The sequence below is a fragment of the Oncorhynchus clarkii genome, chromosome 21 (genome assembly GCF_045791955.1).
Source record: "Oncorhynchus clarkii lewisi isolate Uvic-CL-2024 chromosome 21, UVic_Ocla_1.0, whole genome shotgun sequence".
NCBI classification, from domain to species: domain Eukaryota; kingdom Metazoa; phylum Chordata; class Actinopteri; order Salmoniformes; family Salmonidae; genus Oncorhynchus; species Oncorhynchus clarkii.
Window position 1 is genome coordinate 15,662,346 of NC_092167.1, and position 26,351 is coordinate 15,688,696.

At 45.4% G+C, this 26,351-nt stretch overlaps 1 protein-coding gene across 13 annotated transcripts in view; it reads left to right on the top strand.

The window, feature by feature from the left end:
• LOC139378650 (filamin-C-like) overlaps positions 1-25,995 on the top strand; it is a 111,899-nt gene extending 85,904 nt beyond the window's left edge. For 2 of the 13 annotated variants that reach the window (XM_071121008.1, XM_071121012.1), the window contains 29 exons: positions 1,197-1,794; positions 5,825-5,998; positions 7,142-7,304; positions 7,611-7,771; positions 8,899-9,066; positions 9,188-9,311; positions 9,579-9,735; positions 10,068-10,184; positions 10,890-11,079; positions 11,223-11,246; positions 11,404-11,651; positions 12,236-12,328; positions 12,809-12,908; positions 13,006-13,146; positions 13,254-13,382; positions 13,597-13,770; positions 13,908-14,069; positions 14,286-14,489; positions 15,525-15,677; positions 15,834-15,956; positions 16,217-16,492; positions 18,750-19,019; positions 21,473-21,610; positions 21,732-21,847; positions 23,015-23,147; positions 23,460-23,636; positions 23,882-24,100; positions 24,519-24,731; positions 24,917-25,995. In XM_071121008.1, the coding sequence (XP_070977109.1) occupies positions 1,197-1,794; positions 5,825-5,998; positions 7,142-7,304; positions 7,611-7,771; positions 8,899-9,066; positions 9,188-9,311; positions 9,579-9,735; positions 10,068-10,184; positions 10,890-11,079; positions 11,223-11,246; positions 11,404-11,651; positions 12,236-12,328; positions 12,809-12,908; positions 13,006-13,146; positions 13,254-13,382; positions 13,597-13,770; positions 13,908-14,069; positions 14,286-14,489; positions 15,525-15,677; positions 15,834-15,956; positions 16,217-16,492; positions 18,750-19,019; positions 21,473-21,610; positions 21,732-21,847; positions 23,015-23,147; positions 23,460-23,636; positions 23,882-24,100; positions 24,519-24,731; positions 24,917-25,104 (5,133 nt within the window). In that variant the 3' untranslated portion in view covers positions 25,105-25,995. The remainder of the gene's footprint in view (positions 1-1,196; positions 1,795-5,824; positions 5,999-7,141; positions 7,305-7,610; positions 7,772-8,898; positions 9,067-9,187; positions 9,312-9,578; positions 9,736-10,067; positions 10,185-10,889; positions 11,080-11,222; positions 11,247-11,403; positions 11,652-12,235; positions 12,329-12,808; positions 12,909-13,005; positions 13,147-13,253; positions 13,383-13,596; positions 13,771-13,907; positions 14,070-14,285; positions 14,490-15,524; positions 15,678-15,833; positions 15,957-16,216; positions 16,493-18,749; positions 19,020-21,472; positions 21,611-21,731; positions 21,848-23,014; positions 23,148-23,459; positions 23,637-23,881; positions 24,101-24,518; positions 24,732-24,916) is intronic. The other 11 variants (XM_071121011.1, XM_071121016.1, XM_071121013.1 and 8 more) reach the window with 8 other exon arrangements.
• Positions 25,996-26,351: the final 356 nt, after the last annotated feature.

The window sequence follows — 26,351 nt, forward strand, 5'->3', positions numbered from 1 at the left end:
CTGCTCTATAAAGCGATGGGTCCGGTCTGCATGGGGTTAGACGGTAAGGAAGACCTGGCCTTGGTCCAGGCTGCATGTACTGTATCAGTCTCTTTAGGGCCTGTAGGGTCGCTGTCCTGGTGGTCCCGTGGAGAGCTATAGGGAGGAACTTCCATTAGTACATGACTTAAGGAGGCTTCCTGTCTGATGACACACATCATTGCATTCCGTTTCCATTTAACAACTGTCTGTTTCCATTTAACAACTGTCTAACTCAAAACCCAGTGTGTCCCATCTTAGTAGTGAGTATCTCCCCCCTCTCTCTGTCCCTTTTTTCCATCTCCCGTTCTCTCTCTTTGCCCCACTCCCCGTCTCCCTCTCTATCCCTGTGTTCTTGTCCCATCCATCCTCTTTCCCAGTTAGTCTTTAGTATAGTAATGTCTTCCCTTGGCACCGTTTCTCCATACTGTACTATTTCCCCCCTGACTCTCCCCTGGTCCCCTGGTCCGCCAGAGTCAGACAGACAGGTCCAGAAGCAGTAGAAGTGTAATACAGTAATAATGAAACATATTCATCACTCTGATCACCTGGGGGCTGTTTGCTTTGTCCAAGACTCACCCAGAGAGTACCAATCATTAACCAACCCCAGGAGGTGTGTGTGTGTGCGTGCGTGCGTGTGTGTGTGTGTGTGTGTGTGTGGGAAAGAGACAGCGAGAGATAGTATGTGTGTGAGTGAGTTTTTACGTTTAGTCGCAGTTAGATGAGTCAGGCGGTGAGGTCACTGCTGTCCCATGTGGGACTGAGGCGTTGGACCATAACACACCTGACCCCTTCACCAGATGTTCCCCAATACGTCATCCTCCCTCCCCCTCCCCACCGCCAAACAGGAAGAGCCATATGTCAGTCACTGGACTGCGCCATCACTCTCGGAAGGCATTACTGGGAGGGTTTAGAATGCGCCGGTCAGACAGAGAAAGAACTGAAATAGTTATTGTAGCCATAGACATATGCATTTTTAATGTTGGTCAGATGCAGTCATCTTTCAAGCATTTGGCAGATGAGACTCCTGTAACTTCTTCACTTTTGATGGCTCTATTACTGAAATTCCTAAAGCGCTTAATATTGCGTGCTTCATTTTATTTGTAACACAGAGCACCCATTGCGATCTAATCACCCCCCCTGTTAGTCTAATGGTTTCTCCCCCTGCTGTCTTTCAGGTGCGTGCCTATGGCCCAGGCCTCCAGGGGGGCATGGTGGGTAAGCCGGCCCCCTTCGCCATTGACACCAAGGGTGCGGGCACCGGCGGGCTGGGCCTGACCGTGGAGGGGCCATGCGAGGCCAAGATCGAGTGCCAGGACAACGGCGACGGGTCCTGCTCTGTCTCCTACCTGCCCACAGAGCCCGGCGAATACGCCATCAACATCCTGTTTGCCGAGCAGCACATCCCCGGCTCCCCCTTCAAGGCCATGGTACAGTCCGTGTTTGACCCCAGTAAGGTCACGGCCAGTGGGCCAGGCCTGGAGAGAGGGAAGGTCAACGAGGCAGGGTCGTTCGTAGTGGACTGCGCCAAGGCTGGGGACGCCGAGCTGACCATTGAGATTATTTCCGATTCGGGGTCGAAGGCGGAGGTGCATGTTCAGAACAACAGTGATGGGACCTATTCTATCACGTACATCCCACAGTTCCATGGCATGTATACTATCACCATTAAATATGGGGGCCACGCCGTGCCCAAGTTCCCCGCCCGTGTGCAAGTGGACCCAGCCGTGGATACCAGCGGGGTGAAGGTGTACGGACCAGGAGTGGAACCCAGAGGTAAGACCATTCACAAATGTAGATAATTGTCATCATCATCATCATCATCATCATGACGATGACGGACAATAGGCTTTTCACTTTGATTGTTTTTCACTGAATCAGAATTCAGGCTTCATTGCACTTATTTGATACAGAATTCAAACAGGATTTCCACTGAATAGCTTCTGTGTGATTCAAACAAGGTTTAGGACTTTTAAAGACAGTATGTAGCCCACTCTTAACAGTACATAGAAGAGATATTTTCAGAGAGAAAAAGAGTAATATGAATGAAGAAGTTCATTCTTACGGTGCCAAATACAATATAAGTAACTGTCATGTAAAGGTTGTAGCTTAAATCAGAGGCTACCACATCCCTGCTGTTCAAAAGACTGGCTGTATCCAAAATGGCACCCTGTTGCAAAAGAAGTGCTCTATATAGAGAATTTACAGCTAGTCTAACTCTTGACTGAGTTCAGGCCAGCCATGACATCAAACACAGGGTGAGTGTCACAGTAAAGAGCTCTGGCCAAGAGACTTCCATCTCTTCTCTATCCCTCTGTCATTCCATTGTGTTTCAAAGCACAAAAGCAGTCTTTCCTGTCTTTATCACTCCCCTTGCTTGTCCAGCGCTTACTCTCTCTGTCTCTCTGTCTCTCTGTCTCTCTGTCTCTCTCTCTCTATCTCTCTCTCTCTCTCTCTCTCTCTCTCTCTGTCTCTCTCTCTCTCTGTCTCTCTCTCTCTCTGTCTCTCTCTCTCTCTCTGTCTCTCTCACTCTCTGTCTCTCTCTCTCTCTCTCTCTCTCTCTCTCTCTCTCTGTCTCTCTGTCTCTCTCTCTCTCTCTGTCTCTCTGTCTCTCTGTCTCTCTCTCTCTCTCTCTCTCTCTCTCTCTGTCTCACTGTCTCTCTCTGTCTCTCTCACTGTCTCTCTGTCTCTCTCTCTCTGTCTCTCTCTCTCTCTCTGTCTCTCTGTCTGTCTGTCTCTCTCTCTCTCTCTCTCTCTCTCTCTCTCTCTCTCTCTCTCTCTCTCTCTCTGTCTCTCTGTCTCTGTCTCTCTGTCTCTCTGTCTCTCTCTCTCTCTCTCTCTCTCTCTGTCACTCACTCTCTCTCTCTCTCTGTCTGTCACTCACTCTCTCTGTCTCTCTGTCTCTGTCTCTGTCGCTCACTCACTCTCTCTCTCTCTCTCTCTGTCTCTCTGTCTCTCTCTCTGTCTCTCTGTCTCTATCTTTCTCTCTGTCTCTCTCTCTGTCTCTCTCTCTCTCTCTCTCTCTCTGTCTCTCTGTCTCTCTCTCTGTCGCTCACTCTCTCTCTCTCTCTCTCTCTCTCTCTCTCTGTCACTCACTCTCTCTCTCTCTCTGTCACTCACTCTCTCTGTCTCTCTGTCTCTGTCTCTGTCGCTCACTCACTCTCTCTCTCTCTCTCTCTGTCTCTCTGTCTCTCTCTCTGTCTCTCTGTCTCTATCTTTCTCTCTGTCTCTCTCTCTGTCTCTCTCTCTCTCTCTCTCTCTGTCTCTCTGTCTCTCTCTCTGTCGCTCACTCTCTCTCTCTGTCTCTGTCTCTCTGTCTCTGTCTCTGTCTCTCTGTCTCTCTGTCTCTCTCTCTCTCTCTCTCTCTCTCTGTATACTTTATTGACATGGGAAAGTAAACACTTACATTGTCAAAGTGAACATGTAGCGACGATGGTCAAAGACAGCAATATACTAGACTGTTTGTAATTCATTCTTAAGAGTCTAAGCCGTTGGGGGGGCGGGTTCTAAGCTGACATATAAGATTGTTTTAAGATGGTCATATCATGGATCATTTAGCTATTTATTTGGAATTTGATGTCCCCTTTAGGTATAAAATATATATATAGAAATCTGTGGGGGATTTCCAGTAGGTGATATATTTTTATTTTTCCTTTGTGATAATTTGGGCCAGATTTTCTGAGTGCTGTCCTGAGGATTTGTTGGGTTGGTAGTGGTTAGTGAATTGAGCCTCAGGACCACCTGGCTGAGGGGACTCTTCTCTATGGTCACCTCTTGGCAGTTGAGTGCTTTGTAATGGTAGGAGTGGGGGTCACTTGTTTTGAAGTTATTATACAATTTGGTGGCTCTTTTTTGGATACTAATCAGAAGAGGGAATTGGCCTAATTCTGCTCTGCATGCATTGTTTGGAATTATTCTCTGTACTCTTAGGATCCTCTTATAGAATTCCTCATGAAGTGTTTGAGTTTGGTGTTTGTCCCATTTGTCAAATTCTTGTTTTGTAAGCGGACCCCACACTTCGCTGCCTTATAGTGTTGGTTCTATTGGTTCTATTGTTGATTTGAATATTTTGAGCCGGATCCTAATTGGTATGTCTAACTTGAGAGATATTTTAATGGCATATAAAGCCCACCTTGCCTTGGCTTTAAGTTCTTTCACAGCCCGGTTGAAGTTTCCTGTGGAGCAGATTTTTTGGTCCCAAATGTGTAGGTGTTTGTGTTCCACATCAGTGGAGCCCAGTACAAATGGATATCGGTTTTCCTGTCATCTGGATCTTTTCTGGAACATATAATGTTTTTGTCTTTTTGAGATTGAGTGTCAGGGCCCAGGTCTGACAGAACTGTTGCAGATGATCTAGTTGTTGCTGTAACCCCTCTTTTGTGGGGGACAGCAGCACCATGTCATTTGCATACAGGAGGTATTTTATGTCTGAGTGAGACCGGGTGATGTCGATTTTTCTAGCGTTTTTGCCAATTCAGTAATGTATATATTAAATAGACTTGAGCTCCGGTTGTCCCCCTGTTTCACTTGGGAAAATAAATGTGTATGTTAATCTCCAATTTTGACTATATTTCTACACATTGATTTGATGACGTCACACAGTATGTTTTTCTACCCACACCACTTTCTATTCATTTGAGAAAAATGCCTTCACGCCAGATTAAATCAAGGACTTTTTGGAAATTCACAAAGCAGGAGAAATGTTTTGTTTTGATTCTCATGTTTAACATTTAGGGTGTGGAGGGTATCCATTTGGAGGGTATCCATGTGGAGGGTATCCATGTGGAGGGTATCCATGTGGTCTGAAGTTTGATCATTTGGTAAGAATTCAATTAGATTTTTGCTCAGGACATTGTGTAATAAGTAATATGCTGTTCATGATGGCGCAGAGTATTTTTTTGCCAGGTTTCTGTTGACACAAATGCCACGGTAATTGATTGGATCAAATTTGTCTCCATTTTCAGTCCTTGGTTCCAGATGTCAGGGGAATAGCCTACACTCAAAACCTGACTAATAGAGTGTGGCAGTGCTAAATTTGTGGTCTGTGTATTTGATCATTTCTCCCTCTATCTCGCTCTCTTTCTCCCTCCCTCCCTCCCTCCCTCTCTCTCTTTCCTTTTTTCTCTCTCTCTGTCCTTTCTCTCCCAATCCTATTCTCTCTCCCCTATCTCTTTCTGTCTGTAGAGGAAGGAAAATAAACTGACAATTAGCCATAGCGACCTGACAGCTTGACTGACATTACTGGCCTGCACAGCCCTGTCTGGCTTTGATTAGACTTGGACGATCCTGATTGGCCATGTCTGACAGTGAGGGGTTGTAATTGCTTTGTGATTGGCTGGATGTGTTCCTGATTGGCAGGAATCATGTGTTCCTGATTGGCACCTTAGATCCCTAGGGATAAGTTCTAGATAGAAAGGGGAGAGAAAGAGAGAAAGAGAAATGTGTGTCTATCACATAGAGAGAAAGAATATGTGATCAGAGTGCAGGAGGCTGCTGAGGGGAGGACGGCTCATAATAATGGCCAGAACGGCGCAAATGGAATGGTATCAAACACATGGAAACCATGTGTTTGATGTATATGATAAGTACAGACAGACAGACAGACACAGTCAGACAGTCAGACAGACAGACAGACAGACAAACAGACAGACCACCTGTGACAGACAGACAGACAGACAGACAGACAGACAGACAGACAGACAGATCACCTGTGAGAGACAGACAGACAGACAGACAGACAGACACCTGTGAGAGACAGACAAATCAACCAAGCTCCACATACATACAGTATCTGTGTTGTCCACAGGGGTCCTGAGGGAGGTGACCACCCATTTCATCGTGGATGCCCGTGCCAAGAGCAAGACCGGGGGCAGCCATGTCAAGGCCCGCATCGTCAACCCTACAGGCGCCAACACAGACGCCTACATCACTGACAAGGGGGAAGGCACCTATAGAGTGGAATACACGGCCTATGAGGATGGTAAGGCTGAGTCATGCATCTGCACCAATAATGTGATGTACATTCTATCTAGAGGACATTATGATGGAGCAGAATATCAGGCACAATGTATTATCTACCATTCATAACACCAAAACTCATTGGAAAGTCATTAGGTTGCCTTGGATGTTATTGTACCTGAATGAGCCCAGAGCCGCCTCAGTACACCCATCTGATTGACTTATAGCCCCTCTGAGGCCTGAAGTGAGGGAGTCTGGGTAGCCTTGGGGCTCACCTTGTTTTATGAATGTTTTTCCAGCACGTTGTAATTCCACAAAAATAAACCAAGTGGCTTTCATAAAACTAACTTTTTTCCCTCCCCTTTAGCCAGGGGGAAAAGAGCCAAGCTCAGCTATTCTGCCCTTCATGACTTTAACATACTCTAGCCTGCCAGGAAGCAGTGTGATTTCTCCCAGTGTAGGCCCCTTGGCGCATATTCACCAAGTGGCTATGAGTAGGAGCACTGATATAGGATCAGTTTGGGGAGGGGGGGGGGGGGGGGGGGTCTGATCGTAGCTCAGCACTCATACTGTGATATAATTTGTGAATATTTGTGAGTTATTGAGAAGTGGGAGGGGGTTGATGTGTGTATATATAGGCCCAGGTTGTTGAGGACACAAGGGGGAAAGAGAGCACACACTTTGAGATCACTTGGAAAAGGGAGAGAGAAGATCAGAGAGACACACAGAACAGAAAGAGGGAGGATAAGGTAGAGAGGGGAGAGAGAGGGGGGAGAGAGAGGGAGGAGAGAGAGAATGAGGAGGGAGAGAGGGAGGGGGAGAGGGGAGAGAGAGAGAGGGAGAGGGGGAGGGAGAGAGGGGGGGGGGGGAGGGAGAGAGGTATTAGTAGCCAGTGTAGGGGATGTCTGTTACGTTCAGGCCTCAGCCCGCTGGATTTGACATCGACTTTTCAAAATGAAGTTCACACACACATACAGTTTTTGTAGCAGCTTAGTAATCTAATCAGTATTCCCCTAGTGATGGCCACCGTGATTTGTAGTTGAGTTTGGGTTTTTGGAGGTCACACTGCTTTCAACAGAAAGTAGTCCAATGTGCTTTTGTGTGTGTGTGTGTGTGTGTGTACTGTCTTACTGTGTGTGTGTTCTCTCCCTGTGTGTGTGTTCAGGGATGCACCTGATTGAGGTGCTGTATGATGATGTGACGGTGCCTAACAGTCCGTTCCGTGTCCCGGTAACGGAGGGTTGTGACCCCAGCCGCGTCAGAGCCTACGGTCCTGGTCTGGAGGAGGGCCTGGTCAACAAACCGAACCGCTTCACTGTGGAAACCAGGTACACACACTAACTTACTTATGTAATCATCATCCTTACCATGTAGAACATAAGGCTTCCATCAGAGAGCACCACTGCATCCTTTTGCCACTGTGTTCATGGGGTACACACTGGACACAAACTGGGGTGAAAATTAGATGTTTGAAATGGGGTGTAAGTAGGGTGAGAAAGGTTAAATGGTGTGGCAATTTTTTTTTCTCAGTTATGAGATACTGGTATGTTTCAATTCAGCATTTAGGTAAAATATTATTCTCTCCTCCCTCTCTCTTTCTGTCCCCCTCTCTCCGTCCCTCCCTCCCCCTCTAGGGGTGCTGGTACAGGGGGTCTGGGCCTGGCCATCGAGGGTCCATCAGAGGCTAAGATGTCTTGTAAGGACAATAAAGATGGCAGCTGCAGTGTGGAGTACATCCCCTTCACCCCGGGAGACTATGATGTCAACATTACCTTCGGAGGCTTGCCCATCCCAGGTACCTTGTGGAAAGAATTTAAACTATTCTTGATTGGGTTGATAAAGAGTTTTGTTAGTGTTATGGAAGATGTTTGATTGGTCTCGGCTTTCTAAAAGGTACGTGTATCGATGTACACTAGACCACATGCTATAAGTATGGAATGAGAATGTTTTGCTTGGTCAGAGAGGATGAAGTGAAGCGAGATGTTTACTCTGCCCAAAATCTGTCCATGAAAATATGCCAATGAAGAGAGGAATTTTTGTATGGAGGTCAATGAGAGTTTAATCGCTAATTTGTTAGGTGAGGGTTATTTGATCGAATAGAAGTTTTGTAATGGCTAGCTTGTTACGAATGCACTGATATAAGTGGACGCATGTGGCATTTTGCAACTTTGAAAAAATATATGTTTATCGGAGTTGTGCATGTCATAGAAATAGAGGACTCATCATGGATATAACCAGTTTTAGCATGGACATTGCCATTGAGGGCTTCCCAATGACTGTATATATGAATGGACAAAACCATTGATCATGTGACACCTTTCATTCCTATGTGAAGACTCAATAGTGCTTGGAAGTCAAATTAAGTCCGTTAAGATGGCGTCTCATGGAGACATAACATGAGCAGTTTGAGCTACTCCAGGAAGTGACGTTGCATGCTAACTCAGTGCTCCTCCCTCATTGAGTAACTCAAGTTGAAGGCCGGCCGGGGTACTGGAAGCTGCCTTTAGCAACTAAATTACCCTTATAACTTCTTCTGTGTGCAATTTTAAAATAGTCGGTTCAAGGACATACATCTGTTTTATTAGAAGCAATTATTGGAACTATGATTTTCTTTAAATTTCTATGGCCTGTTGTAAACATGCCGATCTGCCCTCTCATTGGCTAGAATGGTCCCATCTGATCTCGTCTTCCCCTGCCTGCTTTCCATCTTTGAGGACATGTATTTCCATTGTTAGAGCGGTCACTCGAATATCTTGTCAATACAGGGCCTGTTTAACACATGCTACAAGTATGTAATGAGAATGTTTTGTTTCGTCAGGGCTTTCAAAGAGATACATAAACCAATGACTACTCATCAATGTACACTTAATCTGTATACCTATAAGTGTGCAATTCCATCCTGTCTGTGTGTGTGTGTTGCAGGGAGTCCTTTCCGTGTGCCAGTGAGAGAGCTGGTGGACCCAAGTAAGGTGAGGTGTTCAGGCCCAGGGCTGGGTAGTGGAGTCAGAGCCCATGTTCTTCAGACCTTCACGGTGGACACCAGCAAGGCTGGCCTCGCCCCTCTGGGAGTGGTGCTGTACGGACCAACTGGTAAGAGGAGAGAGAAAGAGAGAGACACACACACAGACACCCCCCTCCCTCCGCACACACCAAATAGCTTTCGCTTTAAGGTTTCAGACTGTGATCAATATTTCATTACTTCCCACCTCAGGAGTGGCTGAGCCAGTGAACATCACAGATAATGGAGACGGAACACACACAGCGACCTACACACCGGCCAAGGACGGCCCGTACACCGTGTGTGTGAAGTACGCTGACCAGGAGGTCCCTCGCAGGTCAGAACAGCAGGAGGAGGAACCAAACTGTGATCACAGAGAAACATCTTTGATGTTTTCATCAAATCTTTGTACTGACTACGCAATGTTTTCATCCCTCTGTCATTCTCTCTTGATGCTCTTTTCCTTTCTTGAAGTGGAAATTCAGTTGAACTGAAACATTTAAATCCTTGAGAGATTGAAATCTTATGTCTTGCTTGATCTTTCATAAACCGTTCAGTCGTGACACTCCTTTCTTTCAAATTATGTTTTTCTCTCTCTCTGCAGTCCGTATAAGATCAAGACATTGCCTGCCCATGATGCCAGTAAGGTGCGTGCCAGTGGGCCAGGTTTGAATGCCCAGGGTGTGCCTGCCAGCCTGCCCGTGGAGTTCACCATCGATGCCCGCGATGCTGGCGAAGGCCTGCTCACTGTGCAGATACTGGTGAGTCACCTCTTCCTCTGTCACTTCCTCTCTAGACAGGAAACTCTCATACACTGTGAGCTCAGCCATTGAAATCCCTATTTCAAACCTCAAATACTTTTTCTTTAACCTTAAGATGATAAACATCTCTTCAAGCTCCCTGTTATGATTCATACTTATTACCAATTTGGACATTTCTACCTTATTTTCTTATTGTGTGATTAAAAAAAACAAAAAACATGTCAAGTCAGCCCCTCCCCCCATTCTACCCATTCCTTTCTCTCTCCCCCTCCCTGATCTGGGATGTGGTTGGGTTGTGGCTGTGATGTGTCTGCCTGTTGACTTGTCTGCAGGGTCCGGATCGGTCCAGGCGCGAGGCCTCAGTGTTTGTGGAGGACTGGGGCAGGAGGGTATGGGAGAAGCATATAGTCAAGGGGACCATACCCTTCAGTATTCTTAAGAAAGGCTCCGTAAGGCCTGCTCTTCCTTTTTCTGGCCTCTTCTCTTTCACCCCTCCCCCTGTCTGCCGTCTCCCCTCGCCCTCTTGTTCCCTTTTCATCCCCTCTTCCCTAGTCCCCTCGTTCCTTTATCCCTTGTCTTTTTTGTACTTGCTGAGGACCCTGGGAGGATTATTTTGTCATCTCTGTCTCCTTTCACTCTCCTCTCTTCTTACTGTGAGAGAGGAGGGAATCAGATAAAAAGGGATTGTAGACCAAAGTTAAAACAATGCATAAACAAAGGATTAACTTGACTCCCTGGCTGAAACTTCACTGAAACAATTGTGGTTCTGTGATGAGTTGGGACACTACACATCAGTAGAGGGAGGAACAGGGATCTCTTGGATGTTGGATGTTTGAAAGTGAACGTTTCTCCTAAGCAGTAGTACACATGAAAGACATTCTCCATCCCCTCAGTGTCCCTCCTCCCCAGTCTGTGTGGACTGACCTCCATTGGGTTTGGCTAATTGGCTAATGTGGTTTTCTTTATCCCACTAACTGTAGAAAATGGCGCTTCCCTAAACATAGCACCATCCATTTTCAAAGATAATCACTCCCATTGTTGCATTGTGCACAGATTAGTGTAGCGTCATGTTGAAAAGATGACATACATATAAAAGTTACAGTTTACATGAGTACACACACTCACCCACTCATACCATATCCCTATAACTGTAGGACCCAGAAGGCAAGCCGAAAAAGGCCAATATCCGTGACAACAGAGATGGGACGTACACAGTGTCCTACGTACCAGACATGACAGGGCGCTACACCATCACCATCAAGTATGGAGGAGACGAGATTCCCTACTCACCCTATCGTATCCATGCCCTGCCCACTGGAGACGCCAGCAAGTGTCTGGTCACAGGTCAGTGAGAGGACTATTTGTAAATGTATATCTATACTGTATATCTCTATGGAGGAAGGCCTGGATAATCATTGCTCTGATGAGGTAGCTTGAGTGGGTTTAACCCATGAGGCACCATAAATGGTTTTATTTTCTATTTACAGTTTCCATTGGAGGACATGGATTGGGTGAGCATTTCTAAACATGTTAATTCTTCTGAAAACTAGCATGCATATCAGTATACTGTATGTACAGCATGTGATTATATTGACTTGATGTTAGTGATGACAGGATAGTTTCAGTAGTTTTGTATGGTCTCCTTTACATGTCAATCATTCTTGACAGGTTCAGGCCTCGGACCCACCATCCAGATCGGCGAAGAGACCGTCATCACTGTGGACGCAAAAGCTGCTGGGAAGGGAAAGGTGACCTGTAAGGTGTCGACGCCAGATGGGGCGGAGCTAGACGTGGACGTGGTGGAGAATTCCGATGGAACTTTTGACATCTACTACACGGCTCCGGAACCTGGGAAATACGTCATCACCATCCGCTTTGGAGGAGAACACATTCCAAACAGCCCCTTCCACGTGGTGGTGAGTACTTTCTGGGACTACAGTACCCACGAAATCATGGGTACTGTAGTCCTTACCTGAATTTGTTGGGAAAGTGGTGTTTGTTTGTCAAAGTGTTGCCATGAATGTGATTCATTCATTGAATGTCTTCTGTAACATTATGATGTGACACAATGTTGTGTGATCTCTAGGCTGGTTCCCATACAGTAGGTTTGACTCATATCACATAACAGTAATTACAAACTGTGTGGTTTGAGCCCTGAATTCTGATTGGCTGAAAGCCATGGTATATCATACCATGTACAACTGTTTTTTTGTTTTTTTGTTTTACTGCTCTAATTACGTTGGTAACCAGTTTATTATAGCCGTGGTATATTGGCCACATACCACACCTCCTCGGGCCTTATTGCTTAAATGTATTACACAGTTCTATGATAACATAGGAGTTGCGCATGGTGTGCCACTTACATGAACCTACGATAATCCTGGAGGATTACTATAACTGTGTACGCATGGTGATTTGTAAGTTACCCATAGAAATACGATGAGTAATTCGTCGATTTCTATGACGTTTTCCTAAACGTGAGTCTTACCCTCCCCACCAGGCCAGTGATACCGTCCCTATAATAGAGGAACCGTGTGACAAGCTCCAGTTACAACAGCCCTACCAGGCCTACCAGGGCTACCCCCCTCACTGGGTATAAACCTACCCCAAACCCCGCCTCACCCCACCCCACCCTGCCAGCACTTACCTCCACCTCACCTCCACCCCCTCCTTCAGCTTACCCACCTCCTTCATATCTCAACGCCATGAGTCCTACTTTACTTTCCCATGCACATCTCAAAAACTGTGTTGCTTGTCCTCAGATGCTGCTCGCAAAGAATCATTGTATGTCCACTTCATTTCTGTTGTGCTTGTCTACTTTATGGCGATAGCCATTGAGCATCTATGTGTCTGTTGTCTGTGCGCGGGACGCTTTCGCATCGCTTTGACTGTTTTTCTTTCAGCTTATCTTCATACCGCTCAGGCCTTCAAAGCCTGGACTCTCGCCTGTCCTGTCTGCCCAGAGTCAGGGCCTTTGTCTGGGCTGTGCTTTCACCTCCATCCCCTCGTACTGTCCCTGAGCAGAGATATAGACCAGAATGCCAATGTTAATTTCATAATTTCCCTTTCATAGGCCACAGAAGAGCCCGTCACCCCTGGCGATATCATGGAGCCTATGCTCCGCCCCTTCAACCTGGTCATTCCGTTCACTGTTCAGAAGGGAGAGATCACAGGTGAGATTTAACTGATGTCTGACAAATGTGTGTGTGGTGTTTCCTGTGTTATGAATGATAATAATTTACCTGTGTATGTGTGTGTGTGTGTTTCCAGGTGAGGTGCGAATGCCCTCAGGTAAGACAGCCCGTCCTAACATCACAGACAACAAGGATGGGACAGTAACAGTGAAGTACGCCCCTACAGAGAAAGGCCTGCATGAGATGGACATCAAATATGACGGAAACCACATCCCAGGTACATATTGCATAGAGAAACACGCCCATAAACAAACACACACACACACACAAATTCAATACAGGAAGTAGATCTATAATTGGTCGTTTCATACTGTTCCATCACAGGAAGTCCCCTCCAGTTCTATGTAGATGCCATTAACAGTGGTCATGTGACAGCCTATGGTCCTGGTCTGAGCCACGGCATGGTCAACAAACCTGCCACCTTCACCATCGTCACGAAGGATGCAGGGGAAGGTAAGGAACTAAACAAAATAATACCATACACTACTGTGCTATGGTCAAATTCTATCATGGTATTAAAAATGGTATTCAACAATTCTCAAAATCTTCATTCCCTTTCCCCTGCCTGATTTTCCTCCAACCCTCTCTCACCCCTTCTGTCTCCCCTGACATTCCCCCATCTCTCCTCACTTCTGCTCTTTCTCTCTCTCTCTCCTCTCATGTCTAGGTGGTCTGTCCCTGGCGGTGGAGGGTCCCTCTAAGGCAGAGATCAACTGTAAGGATAATAAGGATGGAACCTGTACTGTGTCCTACCTTCCCACTGTGCCAGGAGACTACAACATCATCGTCAAGTTTGACAACAAACACATCGCCGGCAGCCCCTACACTGCCAAGATCACAGGTAGTGTGTGTGTGTGTGTGTGTGTGTGTGTGTGTGTGTGTGTGAGAGATAGGAATATGCAACAAGGCTAGAGCATTATTTGCTTTTCATTTTCTCGCCTTCATTCTTGTTCTCTCCTGTCCGTCTCTCCCCTGTAGGAGATGACACTATGAGGACATCCCAGCTCAACGTCGGCACGGCAACAGACGTGTCATTGAAGATCTCAGAGACAGACTTGACCAGCCTGACAGCGAGCATCAGAGCACCGTCGGGCAACGAGGAACCCTGCCTCCTCAAGAGACTGCCCAATCGACACATCGGTGAGCCACTCACCAGGCCCGGGTCCCAAAGTTTATCAATCTATTATTTAGTCAGTAACACAACTGTTAGTTGTGTAAACCTCTTTTTTTGTGTCCAGAGAGACCTGGTAAGATGGCAGCAAGGGTAAACGTCTGTATGTTTGAACCATAAAGAGGCAGAGATATAGTCATTTCATGTACCTGATTGCGTTCTCCTCTATCCGTCCTCCTCTCTAGGTATCTCATTCACTCCTAAGGAGGTAGGGGAGCATGTTGTGAGTGTGATGAAGAACGGGACGCACGTGACCAACAGCCCTTTCAAGATCATGGTGGGCCAGTCAGAGATCGGTGACGCCAGCAAGGTCAAAGTGTTTGGCCAGGGACTGGTGGAGGGACACATCTTTGAGGTGGCTGAGTTCATAGTTGACACCAGGAACGCAGGTGAGGGTGTTTTCATTGGTATTCATTGTGGTATTCATTGGTATAGTATTCATTGGTATTCATTGTCATTATAGAGGGTTAAGATAATATTCAACTTTAGACGTTCAGAAGTTTTAAGTTAATAGTTTTTGTTGTGTGTGCACGGTTGCCGGGAATTTGTCAGTAACTTGCAGGCAGCTCATTGGCAAGTAAGTTACTGTATTTCATATTGCAGTACACCTACTGTTATCTAACTACTGTATCAAAGCAAGTACTGTGTAATGACACACAGTACAATACCGTATAATTGACTGTATTATACTGTAAAAAAGTAAATGCTACTGTAATTGTAATGAATAAATGGATGGATGGATGGATGAAAATCATTGAGGGGATTAGGATTTGTATTTGACAGTATTTTACTGTAATTACATGTGATTGGTGTAAGGAGATTGGCTGCTACGTAGGTAATGTGTTTTTCTTTACAGCATAGCAATGAATATTTGGTGTTTTATATCACTTGGATTTCTAGAGGCCTTAACAAAAACCACCCACTAGTGGTCAAAAGCTTTTTGGCACTCCAAAAATCCAGTACGATACAGTATTCTGTGGGATAGAATTACAGTACACTTAACTTGTTTTTGCGGTAAGTGCTTTCTTTATAATATACGGTTAATCCAACATTTCTTTCGGATTTACAATAATATACTGTACTTTTTTACAGTAATTTACAGGTAACAGGCTGCCAGTAAGTTACAGTAAAAACAAGTTATGGTTTTTACAGTGTACCATTCAAAATACAGCAATAATTTCCCTGCCTACAGAATGTTCCCACAATGGACCATCATTTACAGTATGCTGCAGTAAAATGTTTCACATATTTTACTGTTAATAATACTCAAAATGGCTGCATAAATTACAGTTTTCCATTACAATGTGGATATGGCTGGTGTAACCAACAGTCATCTTCTACTGTGACATCTTCTCTCATCCCTTTACTCTTCTCATGTCTCTCTCTTTCCCTCCCTCCCTCTTTTCTCCCTTTCTCTCTATCAGGTTATGGTGGTCTGGGCCTGTCTATCGAGGGTCCCAGTAAGGTGGATATTAACTGTGAGGATGTGGAGGATGGTACCTGTAAGGTGACCTACTGTCCTACTGAACCAGGAAATTACATCATCAACATCAAGTTCGCTGAACAGCACGTCCCAGGTGAGTTCAGGGGGCCTCGGGTGGCCTCGGGTGTCTTACAACATGCCTGTATACAGTTCAGCTCCTATCTAAACAGACTTATCTTGCTATGGGTGGTCTTGCATTTTTTTTGTCTGATTTGGGTTCCTGACAGGCTGTGATTGGTCTATCCCACAGGAAGTCCTTTCATGGTGAAGGTGTGTGGTGAGGGCAGGGTGAAGGAGAGCATCACTAGGAAGAGACATGCTCCATCTATTGCTACTGTGGGCAGCACCTGTGACCTCAACCTCAAAATACCAGGTGAGAACCGTTATGGTCTGTGTGTGGTCAAGGATTGGGATTCCAAAAAGCCCACTGGCTCTCCTCCTTTCTATCTACCATCCCTCCCTTTCTCTTGTCTTCCTCTCCTTGCAGTCACATGCTTTCACATACCTTTCTTACACACTGTTGTGACCCCTTGCTTGATCTTCCTACTGCATAGTTCTATTTTCATCTCTTGCCCTTTCTTCCTCCTTCCCTCCTTCCTTCCCTCCCTGCTTCCACCCTTCCACCCTCTGTAGGTAATTGGTTCCAGATGGTGTCGGCCCAGGAGCGGCATACGCGCACTTTCACGCGCAGCAGTCACACGTACACACGCACGGAGCGCACAGAGATTAGTAAGACACAGGCGGGGGAAACCAAGCGGGAGGTGCGCGTGGAGGAGAGTACCCAGGTCGGGGGAGACCCCTTCAGGGACGTGTTTGGAGAGTTCCTGGGTAGTCAGAGTCTCACAGGCTTCAGTGGGATACCAGCCACTACCAGACAGCCTCAAGAGGGTGTGTGTGTGACACAAGAGGGTGTGTGATGCCTGTCTAATGCCGATTAATTGATTCGGAATGTGTGTGTTTTGTGTGGTGTCCAATTTGGCTATGCTTTTTTGTCTATCTAGAATACAAATGTATGTCAAACTACTGCTTGATTAAGTTTAATAAAAAAAATAAAAAATTGCATGATACAGTTATGTATGTAAATAGTCAATTTTATAGATCTGGTGTTAACATGTCTGGATATTAACGTGTGTGCCTTCGTGTGTGTTGAGTTGGGGAGTCGCTCCATGTTTCTCCCATTGTCCCAGATTGGAATTTATAGGAGGGCGTTTAAAGGAGAGAGCACAGATGGAAAATCTGAGCAGTTCATGGCTGTCACCTCTGTGACCCAGCCATCTTACTCTGACATCACACAGAGCCAGAGACCGCTGAATCCACATCTCAGTCTGACTAACCTCATACAGTCTCTATGATTCTCTACTGCCCCTACTGACAACCTGAATGTTTGAAGAGTGAACAGTATTTTGAAGTTTGTCTGAAGCACTTCTCCTCCTTGTGTCCTTCTCTCCTTCTCCTCTCTCTCTTTCTTCATCTCTCTCCCATATACAGTGCCTTGCGAAAGTATTTGGCCCCCTTGAACTTTGCGACCTTTTGCCACATTTCAGGCTTCAAACATAAAGATATAAAACTGTATTTTTTTGTGAAGAATCAACAACAAGTGGGACACAATCATGAAGTGGAACGACATTTATTGGATATTTCAAACTATTTTAACAAATCAAAAACTGAAAAGTTGGGCGTGCAAAATTATTCAGCCCCTTTACTTTCAGTGCAGCAAACTCTCTCCAGAAGTTCAGTGAGGATCTCTGAATGATCCAATGTTGACCTAAATGACTAATGATGATAAATACAATCCACCTGTGTGTAATCAAGTCTCCGTATAAATGCACCTGCACTGTGATAGTCTCAGAGGTCCGTTAAAAGCGCAGAGAGCATCATGAAGAACAAGGAACACACCAGGCAGGTCCGAGATACTGTTGTGAAGAAGTTTAAAGCCGGATTTGGATACAAAAAGATTTCCCAAGCTTTAAACATCCCAAGGAGCACTGTGCAAGCGATAATATTGAAATGGAAGGAGTATCAGACCACTGCAAATCTACCAAGACCTGGCCGTCCCTCTAAACATTCAGCTCATACAAGGAGAAGACTAATCAGAGATGCAGCCAAGAGGCCCATGATCACTCTGGATGAACTGCAGAGATCTACAGCTGAGGTGGGAGACTCTGTCCATAGGACAACAATCAGTCGTATATTGCACAAATCTGGCCTTTATGGAAGAGTGGCAAGAAGAAAGACATTTCTTAAAGATATCCATAAAAAGTGTTGTTTAAAAATTGCCACAAGCCACCTGGGAGACACACCAAACATGTGGAAGAAGGTGCTCTGGTCAGATGAAACCAAAATTGAACTTTTTGGCAACAATGCAAAACGTTATGTTTGGCGTAAAAGCAACACAGCTGAACACACCATCCCCACTGTCAAACATGGTGGTGGCAGCATCATGGTTTGGGCCTGCTTTTCTTCAGCAGGGACAGGGAAGATGGTTAAAATTGATGGGAAGATGGATGGAGCCAAATACAGGACCATTCTGGAAGAAAACCTGATGGAGTCTGCAAAAGACCTGAGACTGGGACAGAGATTTGTCTTTCAACAAGACAATGATCCAAAACATAAAGCAACATTTACAATGGAATGGTTCAAAAATAAACATATCCAGGTGTTAGAATGGCCAAGTCAAAGTCCAGACCTGAATCCAATCGAGAATCTGTGGAAAGAACTGAAAACTGCTGTTCACAAATGCTCTCCATCCAACCTCACTGAGCTCGAGCTGTTTTGCAAGGAGGAATGGGAAAAAAATTCAGTCTCTCGATGTGCAAAACTGATAGAGACATACCCCAAGCGACTTACAGCTGTAATCGCAGCAAAAGGTGGCGCTACAAAGTATTAACTTAAGGGGGCTGAATAATTTTGCACGCCCAATTCTTCAGTTTTTGATTTGTTAAAAAAGTTTGAAATATCCAATAAATGTCGTTCCACTTCATGATTGTGTCCCACTTGTTGTTGATTCTTCACAAAAAAATACAGTTTTATATCTTTATGTTTGAAGCCTGAAATGTGGCAAAAGGTCGCAAAGTTCAAGGGGGCCGAATACTTTCGCAAGGCACTGTATTTATATCTCTCCCTACTCTCATTCCCTGTTTTCTTTCTTTCCCTCCTCCCAATACAGGTGACCAGGGGACCCAGGAGATGACGGCCCAGGTGACCAGTCCGGGGGGTAAGACGGAGGACGCAGAGATCATCAACGGCGAGGACAGCACCTACAGCGTCCGCTTCATCCCCCAGGAGATGGGGCCCCACACGGTCAACGTCAAGTACAGGGGCCAGCATGTCCCCGGGAGCCCCTTCCAGTTCACCGTGGGGCCCCTGGGAGAGGGAGGGGCACACAAGGTCCGGGCTGGGGGCACGGGGCTGGATAGAGGAGTTGCAGGAGTGGCAGGTAGGTTGGCAGTAGAGCTCTCTTAGCAAGTCATAGGCTGGGTATGAAGCTTCTGAATAGGAGAGCCTTGCCTTTTCAGCCAGTCACTAAATGTAGGACTATGTTGGGCTTTTGATCAAGATAATGAAACTATCCACATTTTTGTATTCATTTTTTTATTTCACCTTTATTTAACCAGGTAGGCTAGTTGAGAACACCTTTATTTCACCAGGTAGGCTAGTTGAGAACAAGTTCTCATTTACAACTGCGACCTGGCCAAGATAAATCAAAGCAGTGTGACACAAACAACAACACAGAGTTACACATGGAATAAACAAACATATAGTCAATAACACAATAGAAAAAAAGTCAATATACAGTGTGTGCAAATGATAAGATAAGGGAGGTAAAGGCAATAAATAGGCCATAGTGGCGAAATAATTACAATTTAGCAATTAAACACTGGAGTGATAGATATGCAGAAGATGAATGTGCAAGTAGAGATACTGGGGTGCAAAGGAGCAAAAAAATCAAAAATAACAGCATGGGGATGAGGTAGTTGGATGGGCTATTTACAAGATGGGCTATGAACAGGTGCAGTGATCTGTGAGCTGCTCTGACAGCTGGTGATTACAGTTAGTGAGGGAGATATGAGTCTCCAGCTTCAGTGATTTTTGCAATTCGTTCCAGTCATTGGCAGCAGAGAGCTGGAAGGAAAGGCGGCCGAAGGAGGAATTGGCTTTGGGGGTGACCAGTGAAATATATCTGCTGGAGCGCGTGCTACGGGTGGGTGCTGCTATGGTGATCAGTGAGCTGTGATAAGGCGTGGCATTACCTAGCAAAGACTTCTAGATGACCTGGAGCCAGTGGGTTTGTTGACAAATATGAAGCGAGGTCCCGCTAACTAGAGCATACAGGTCGCAGTGGTAGGTAGTGTATGGGGCTTTGGTGACAAAACGGATGGCACTGTGATAGACTGCATCCAATTTGCTGAGTAGAGTGTTGGAGGCCATTTTGTAAATTACATCGCCGAAGTCAAGGATCGGTAGGATAGTCAGTTTTACGAGGGTATGTTTGGCAGCATGAGTGAAGGATACTTTGTTGCGAAATAGGAAGCTGATTCTAGATTTCATTTTGGATTGTGAGTCTGGAAGGAGAGTTTACAGTCTAACCAGACACCTAGGTATTTGTAGTAGTCCACATATTCTAAGTCAGAACTTCCAGAGTAGTGATGCTGGACGGGCGGGCAGGTGCTGGTAGCGATCGGTTGAAGAGCATGCATTTAGTTTTACTTGCATTTAAGAGCAATTTGAGGTCACGGAAGGAGAGTTGTATGGCATTGAAGCTTGTCTGGAGGTTAGTTAACACTGTGTCCAAAGAAGGGCCAAAAGTATACAGAATGGTATCGTCTGCATAGAGGTGGATCAGAGAATCACCAGCAGCAAGAGCGACATCATTGATGTATACAGAGAAGAGAGTCGGTCCAAGAATTGAACCCTGTGTCACCCCCATTGAGACTGCCAGAGGCCCGGACAACATACCCTCCGATTTGACACGCTGAACTCTATCAGAGAAGTAGTTGGTTAACCAGGCGAGGCAGTCATTTGAGAGACCAAGGCTGTTGAGTCTGCCGATAAGAATTTGGTGATTGACAGAGTCGAACGCCTTGGCCAGGTCTATGAATACAGCTGCACAGTATTGTCTCTTATCGATGGAGGTTATGATATCGTTTAGGACCTTGAGCGTGGCTGAGGGGCACCCATGACCAGCTCGGAAACCAGATTGCATAGCAGAGAAGGTACGGTGGGATTCGAAATGGTCAGTGATCTGTTTGTTAACTTAGCTTTTGTAGACCTTGGAAAGGAAGGATAGGATAGATATAGGTCTGTAGCAGTTTGGGTCTAGAGTGTCTCCCCCTTTGAAGAGGGGGATGACTGCAGCAGCTTTCCAATCTTTGGGGATCTCAGATGATATGAAAGAGAGGTTGAACAGGCTAGTAATAGGAGTTGCAACAATTTCAGTTGATAAGAGGGTCCAGTTTGTCTAGCCCTGCTGATTTGTAGGGGTCCAGATTTTGCAGCTCTTTCAGAACATCAGCTATCTGGATTTGGGTGAAGGAGAAATGGGGGAGGCTCGGGCAAGTTGCTGTGGGGGGTGCAGGGCTGTTGACAAGGGTAGGGGTGGCCAGGTGGAAAGCAAAAATGCTTATTGAAATTCTCAATTATCGTGGATTTATCAGTGGTGAGAGTGTATCCTAGCCTCAGTGCAGTGGGCAGCTGGGAGGAGGTACTCTTATTCTCCATGGACTTTACAGTGTCCCAGAACTTTTTGGAGTTTGTGCTGCAGGATGCAAATTTCTGTTTGAAAAAGCTAGCCTTTGCTTTCCTAACTGCCTATGTATATTGTTTCCTAACTTCCATGCTTCTTTCCCCTTTGTATATACTGTATAACTGACTGTCTGTGTTCCTCTGTAGCTGAGTTTAGTATTTGGACCAGAGAGGCTGGTGCAGGAGGTCTGTCCATCGCTGTAGAGGGGCCCAGTAAGGCAGAGATCAGCTTTGAAGACAGGAAGGATGGATCCTGCGGAGTGGCCTATGTGGTGCAGGAACCAGGTCAGACCAATATATTATACACACTACATTCATCTAATGTACACAACAACATACTGGACATATTCTACACCTGAAATCACAAGGTTGACTTTGTGCCTTCTATCTCTCTTTCTCTCTCCAGGTGACTATGAGGTGTCCATTAAGTTTAATGATGAGCACATCCCAGACAGTCCCTTCATGGTCCCCATCGCCACTCTGTCTGATAACTCACGCCGCCTTACAGTCACCAGCCTACAGGTTAGATCACACACACACACACACAGGCATACACACACATATACACTACCTTTCAAAAGTTTGGGGTAACTTAATTAAGAAATGTCCTTGTTTTTGAAAGAAAAACACGTTTTTTTTGTGCATTAAAATAACATTAAGTTGATCAGAAATACAGTGTAGACATTGTTAATGTTGTAAATGACTATTGTAGCTGGAAAAGGCTGATTTTTTAAAATGAAATATCTACATAGGTGTAGAGGCCCATTATCAGCAACCATCCCTCCTGTGTTCCAATGGCACGTTGTGTTAGCTAATCCAAGTTTATCATTTTAAAAGGCTAATTGATCATTAGAAAACCCCTTTGCAATTATGTTAGCACAGCTGAAAACTGGAGCTCAGATTAAATAAGCAATTAAACTGGCCTTCTTTAGCCTCGATGAGTATCTGGAGCATCAGCATTTGTGGGTTTGATTACAGGCTCAAAATAGCCAGAAACAAATACCTTTCTTCTGAAACTCATCAGTCTATTCTTGTTCTGAGAAATGAAGGCTATTCCATGCGATTGAATGCCAAGAAACTGAAGATCTCGTACAATGCTGTGTACTATTCCCTTCACAGAACAGCACAAACTGTGAGGCATCTGTTTCTCAAACTAGACACTCTAATGTACTTGTCGTCTTGCTCAGTTGTGCACCGGGGACTCCCACTCCTCTTTCTATTCTGGTTAGAGCCAGTTTGCACTGGTCTGTGAAGTGAGTAGTTAGTACACAGCGTTGTACAAGATATTCAGTTTCTTGGAAATTTCAGACCTTATTCTGATGTCTGTCATTATTAGCGAGGACTGGAATGGTATTATACAGAGGGCAGAGTTCACTGCTATATGAATAGACACACCTGTCATAACCTCTTCTTGGATTTAAACCAGAGGTGGAACGTCATCTATATTTGAGTTGTAAATGAATTTAGAATAGTTTTATTAGTGGATAGATTTGGCAGGCCACTCTAAAATCTATATGCAGGCTGTGTGTGTGTGTGTGTGTGTGTGTTAAAGTTGGGGGGTGAGATGGTTGGATAATTATTATTATTAGCTGCTTCTGCTTTAGAGGAAATGTGTTACCCCACACCCTGTCATCAGTCTGGCCACATGGGGCTTATTAGATCATTGACCTTTAACCTTTGCGATTGAAGGAGATGGGGTTGAAGGTGGGCCAGGAGGCGTCGTTCGCGGTGCAGTTGAACGGGGCGAGGGGGTTGATAGATGCTAAGGTTCACACCCCGTCCGGAGCTGTAGAGGAGTGTTATGTTACTGAGCTGGACAGCGGTAAGACATAGCACTTTACAAACTGACGATACAACAACTCACTACTACACAGTACAGAAAATGCCTTTTCCACCAGATTTATTCAATTCCTTTGATAATTAAGAAAATGCATCAAGTCAAAAACCAGCAGTACATGCAGTAGTAGTATTTTACAGTAGAGGGCTTGTACAACCAAAGCACCAGGTGCTCATCCTACATTATAAAGAAGTTCATCTCAATTGCATGTCTTGCTTTATGAAAGGTTCAGTAAGTAAATTGTGAATATTGTCAAATGTCGGCCATTTTAACCTTCCCCTTCCTGTTCCCCTGCAGACCAGCACGCCATCCGGTTTATCCCGAGGGAAAACGGAGTCCACTCCATCGAAGTGCGTTTCAACGGGAGCCACATTCCCGGTAGTCCCTTCAAGATCCGTGTGGGAGAGATCGGACAGGTCGGAGACCCGGGAATGGTGTCAGCCTTCGGACCTGGGCTGGAAGGAGGAACCACAGGTATGAGGAACATTGTGTCCTACACACACAAACACATACAATAAGGGAGACAAATACGGTAAGGGTTTATTAGAATTTTAACACCGTTCAGTAATTTGGTCGTTTCAAATACCCAAAGAAGGCCTATAGACCACTGTAAGGAAAAATCCACAAAAATGTATAAATTACCAATATTGGCTCACATGTGTCTTCTAACTCACCTCTGATTGGATGTTTTCCCTGTCCATCTCTGTCCCCTCCTGTAGGCGCGGCGTCAGATTTTGTAGTGAACACGTGTAATGCGGGGTCGGGTGCTCTGTCAGTGACCATCGATGGGCCGTCCAAGGTCAAGATGGACTGTCAGGATTGTCCCGAGGGTTACAAGGTCACCTACACACCCATGGCCCCCGGCAGCTATCTCATCACCATCAAATACGGAGGACCATCCCACATCGTAGGCAGCCCCTTCAAGGCTAAAGTCACAGGTAAGGCCTCTATAGAGCAACGCTACCCAGACACTAACATTTGAGTGTTGAGTCCAGAATGTGTTGATGGAGAGATGGCAAGTGTGTGTGTACTGGTCTACTAAAGAGTCCTCAGACCTTGCTTGGTGTAATGAGTTGGAAGATTCCCTAGCCTCTACACACTCCTATTATATTAGACATGATGTATTTGTCCAGAGGGCACCTAAGCTGTGTGTGTTTATATTTTATATGAGGAGAGATTATGCAACACGCCAGATGTGTTTATAGATCTTACACAACCCCACTTATGCAATCCCACCCTCTCTTTCCCTCTTCTCTCTTTTTCTCTCTCTCTCTCTCTCTCTCTCTCTCTCTCTCTCTCTCTTTCTCTCTTTCTCTCTCTCTCTCTTTCTCTCTTTCTCTCACTCTCTCTCTCTAGGTGCTCGTCTCTCTGGTGGTCACAGTCTACATGAAACCTCGTCCGTTCTTGTGGAGACAGTAACCAAGACGTCGTCGTCTTCGTCGTCGATGGGCGTGGCCTATGGCCCTAAGTTCTCTTCGGATGCCAGTAAGGTGGTCTCCCGGGGCGCCGGCCTATCAAAGGCCTTTGTAGGGCAGAAGAACACCTTCACAGTAGACTGCAGCAAAGCAGGTGAGAGGCGATGGTCATACACACAGGTGTGCACACACGCAGACACACAGGTGTGCACACACGCAGACACACACGCAGACACACACACACAGACACACACTGTACAAATGCACCCACATACAAAGTATATATGCGCACATACACTCACACAAATACTTGAAATTGCCGTATTTCATCCCCTATAGGAACTAACATGTTGATGGTGGGGGTACACGGCCCAAAGACCCCGTGTGAAGAGGTCTACGTTAAACACCTGGGCAACAGGATGTACAACGTCACCTACACCGTCAAAGAACAGGGCAACTACATCCTCATCGTCAAATGGGGGGATGAAAATGTCCCCGGCAGCCCCTTCCATGTCACCGTCCCCTAAAATGGTCTCATCCATCCCATGTACAACCCCCTGTTGTATCCCAGAATGGACTAGTCCAACACCCCCACAGACACACTAAAGATACAAAAACTTTCTCCGTCTGTCCAGGGGGGAATTAATTTACCCATCATGCATTGTGCCAAATTACTCTGATAACTTATCCTGGTGACATCACAAAGATCTGCGGTGCCAATCCTACTATGTATGCGCCACCCCTATTTTCTACGCACCACCCACCAACCAGGCATCCTGTTGCTGTTTACTTTCAATGAGAGAGAATGTACAAAGAGAAGTCAAAAGTAAAATCATGTTAGTATTTTCAGAGCACAAACACAGTATGCAGTCACCAACATGTGCTTTTTTAGCTAGTCCTCCAAAGGTATCCCCCACTGCCTGTACTGGCCTGGCCAAAATGGCTGCCTTACATGAGGGAAGATGGCTGTGATGTCACTGTCTGGGTCACAGACAGACAGAGAGGAGTTATTTACCTTTATTTATTCAGTCCTTTTATTTTCTTTGACAGAAAATGGTCTTATATAGTTTCAAAGGAGAAGGTTTTAGTCGATCTTAGAAACTATTCTCCCTCATACCGGGCCTTCCTGTGTCATTTCGGGTGTAACCATGGACACAGAGATGTGGTTGGCCAAGGATTTTGTACCGAGGAAGAGAGCACGGCATAGCAATCGATTTATCGTGTGAATGTTTAATTAAGAAGTCCACAGAGAGATGCTACAGTGGAACAGTATCGTTGAGTGACATTTTATAGTGATTTTATATGTATGAAAATGAACAGAAAACTCTTAATTGTTTGATATACTAACCTTCTGTTTGGTACGGATGTGCAGCCATAATAAAACGTCTAACTGCTAACTTTCCACTGAAAACCCAAAATGTGTTGTCTTGTGTCTTAATTTAAAGTGCGTGGGTGTATTTTTGTTTGCGTTCAAAAAAATTATGCCCAAGGCAATTTAGTATATTTAGTTGAGAACAAAGGTGGTCCTCTGTAGCTCAGTTGGTAGAGCACGGCACTTGTGACACCAGAGTAGTGGGTTCAATTCCCATGACCACCCGTAATGTCAGAACACATGACTGTCACGATAAAAGTGCTCACTAAATGGCATGTGTTGTTATATTAGCGTTTTAGCATTTTGTATATCTGCACAACAGTACCACTGGCTGGTGATAATGGGCTATTACAGATGGTTGGTGAAATCACTCAGTTAAAACAGTGTTTCTCAACCCTGGTC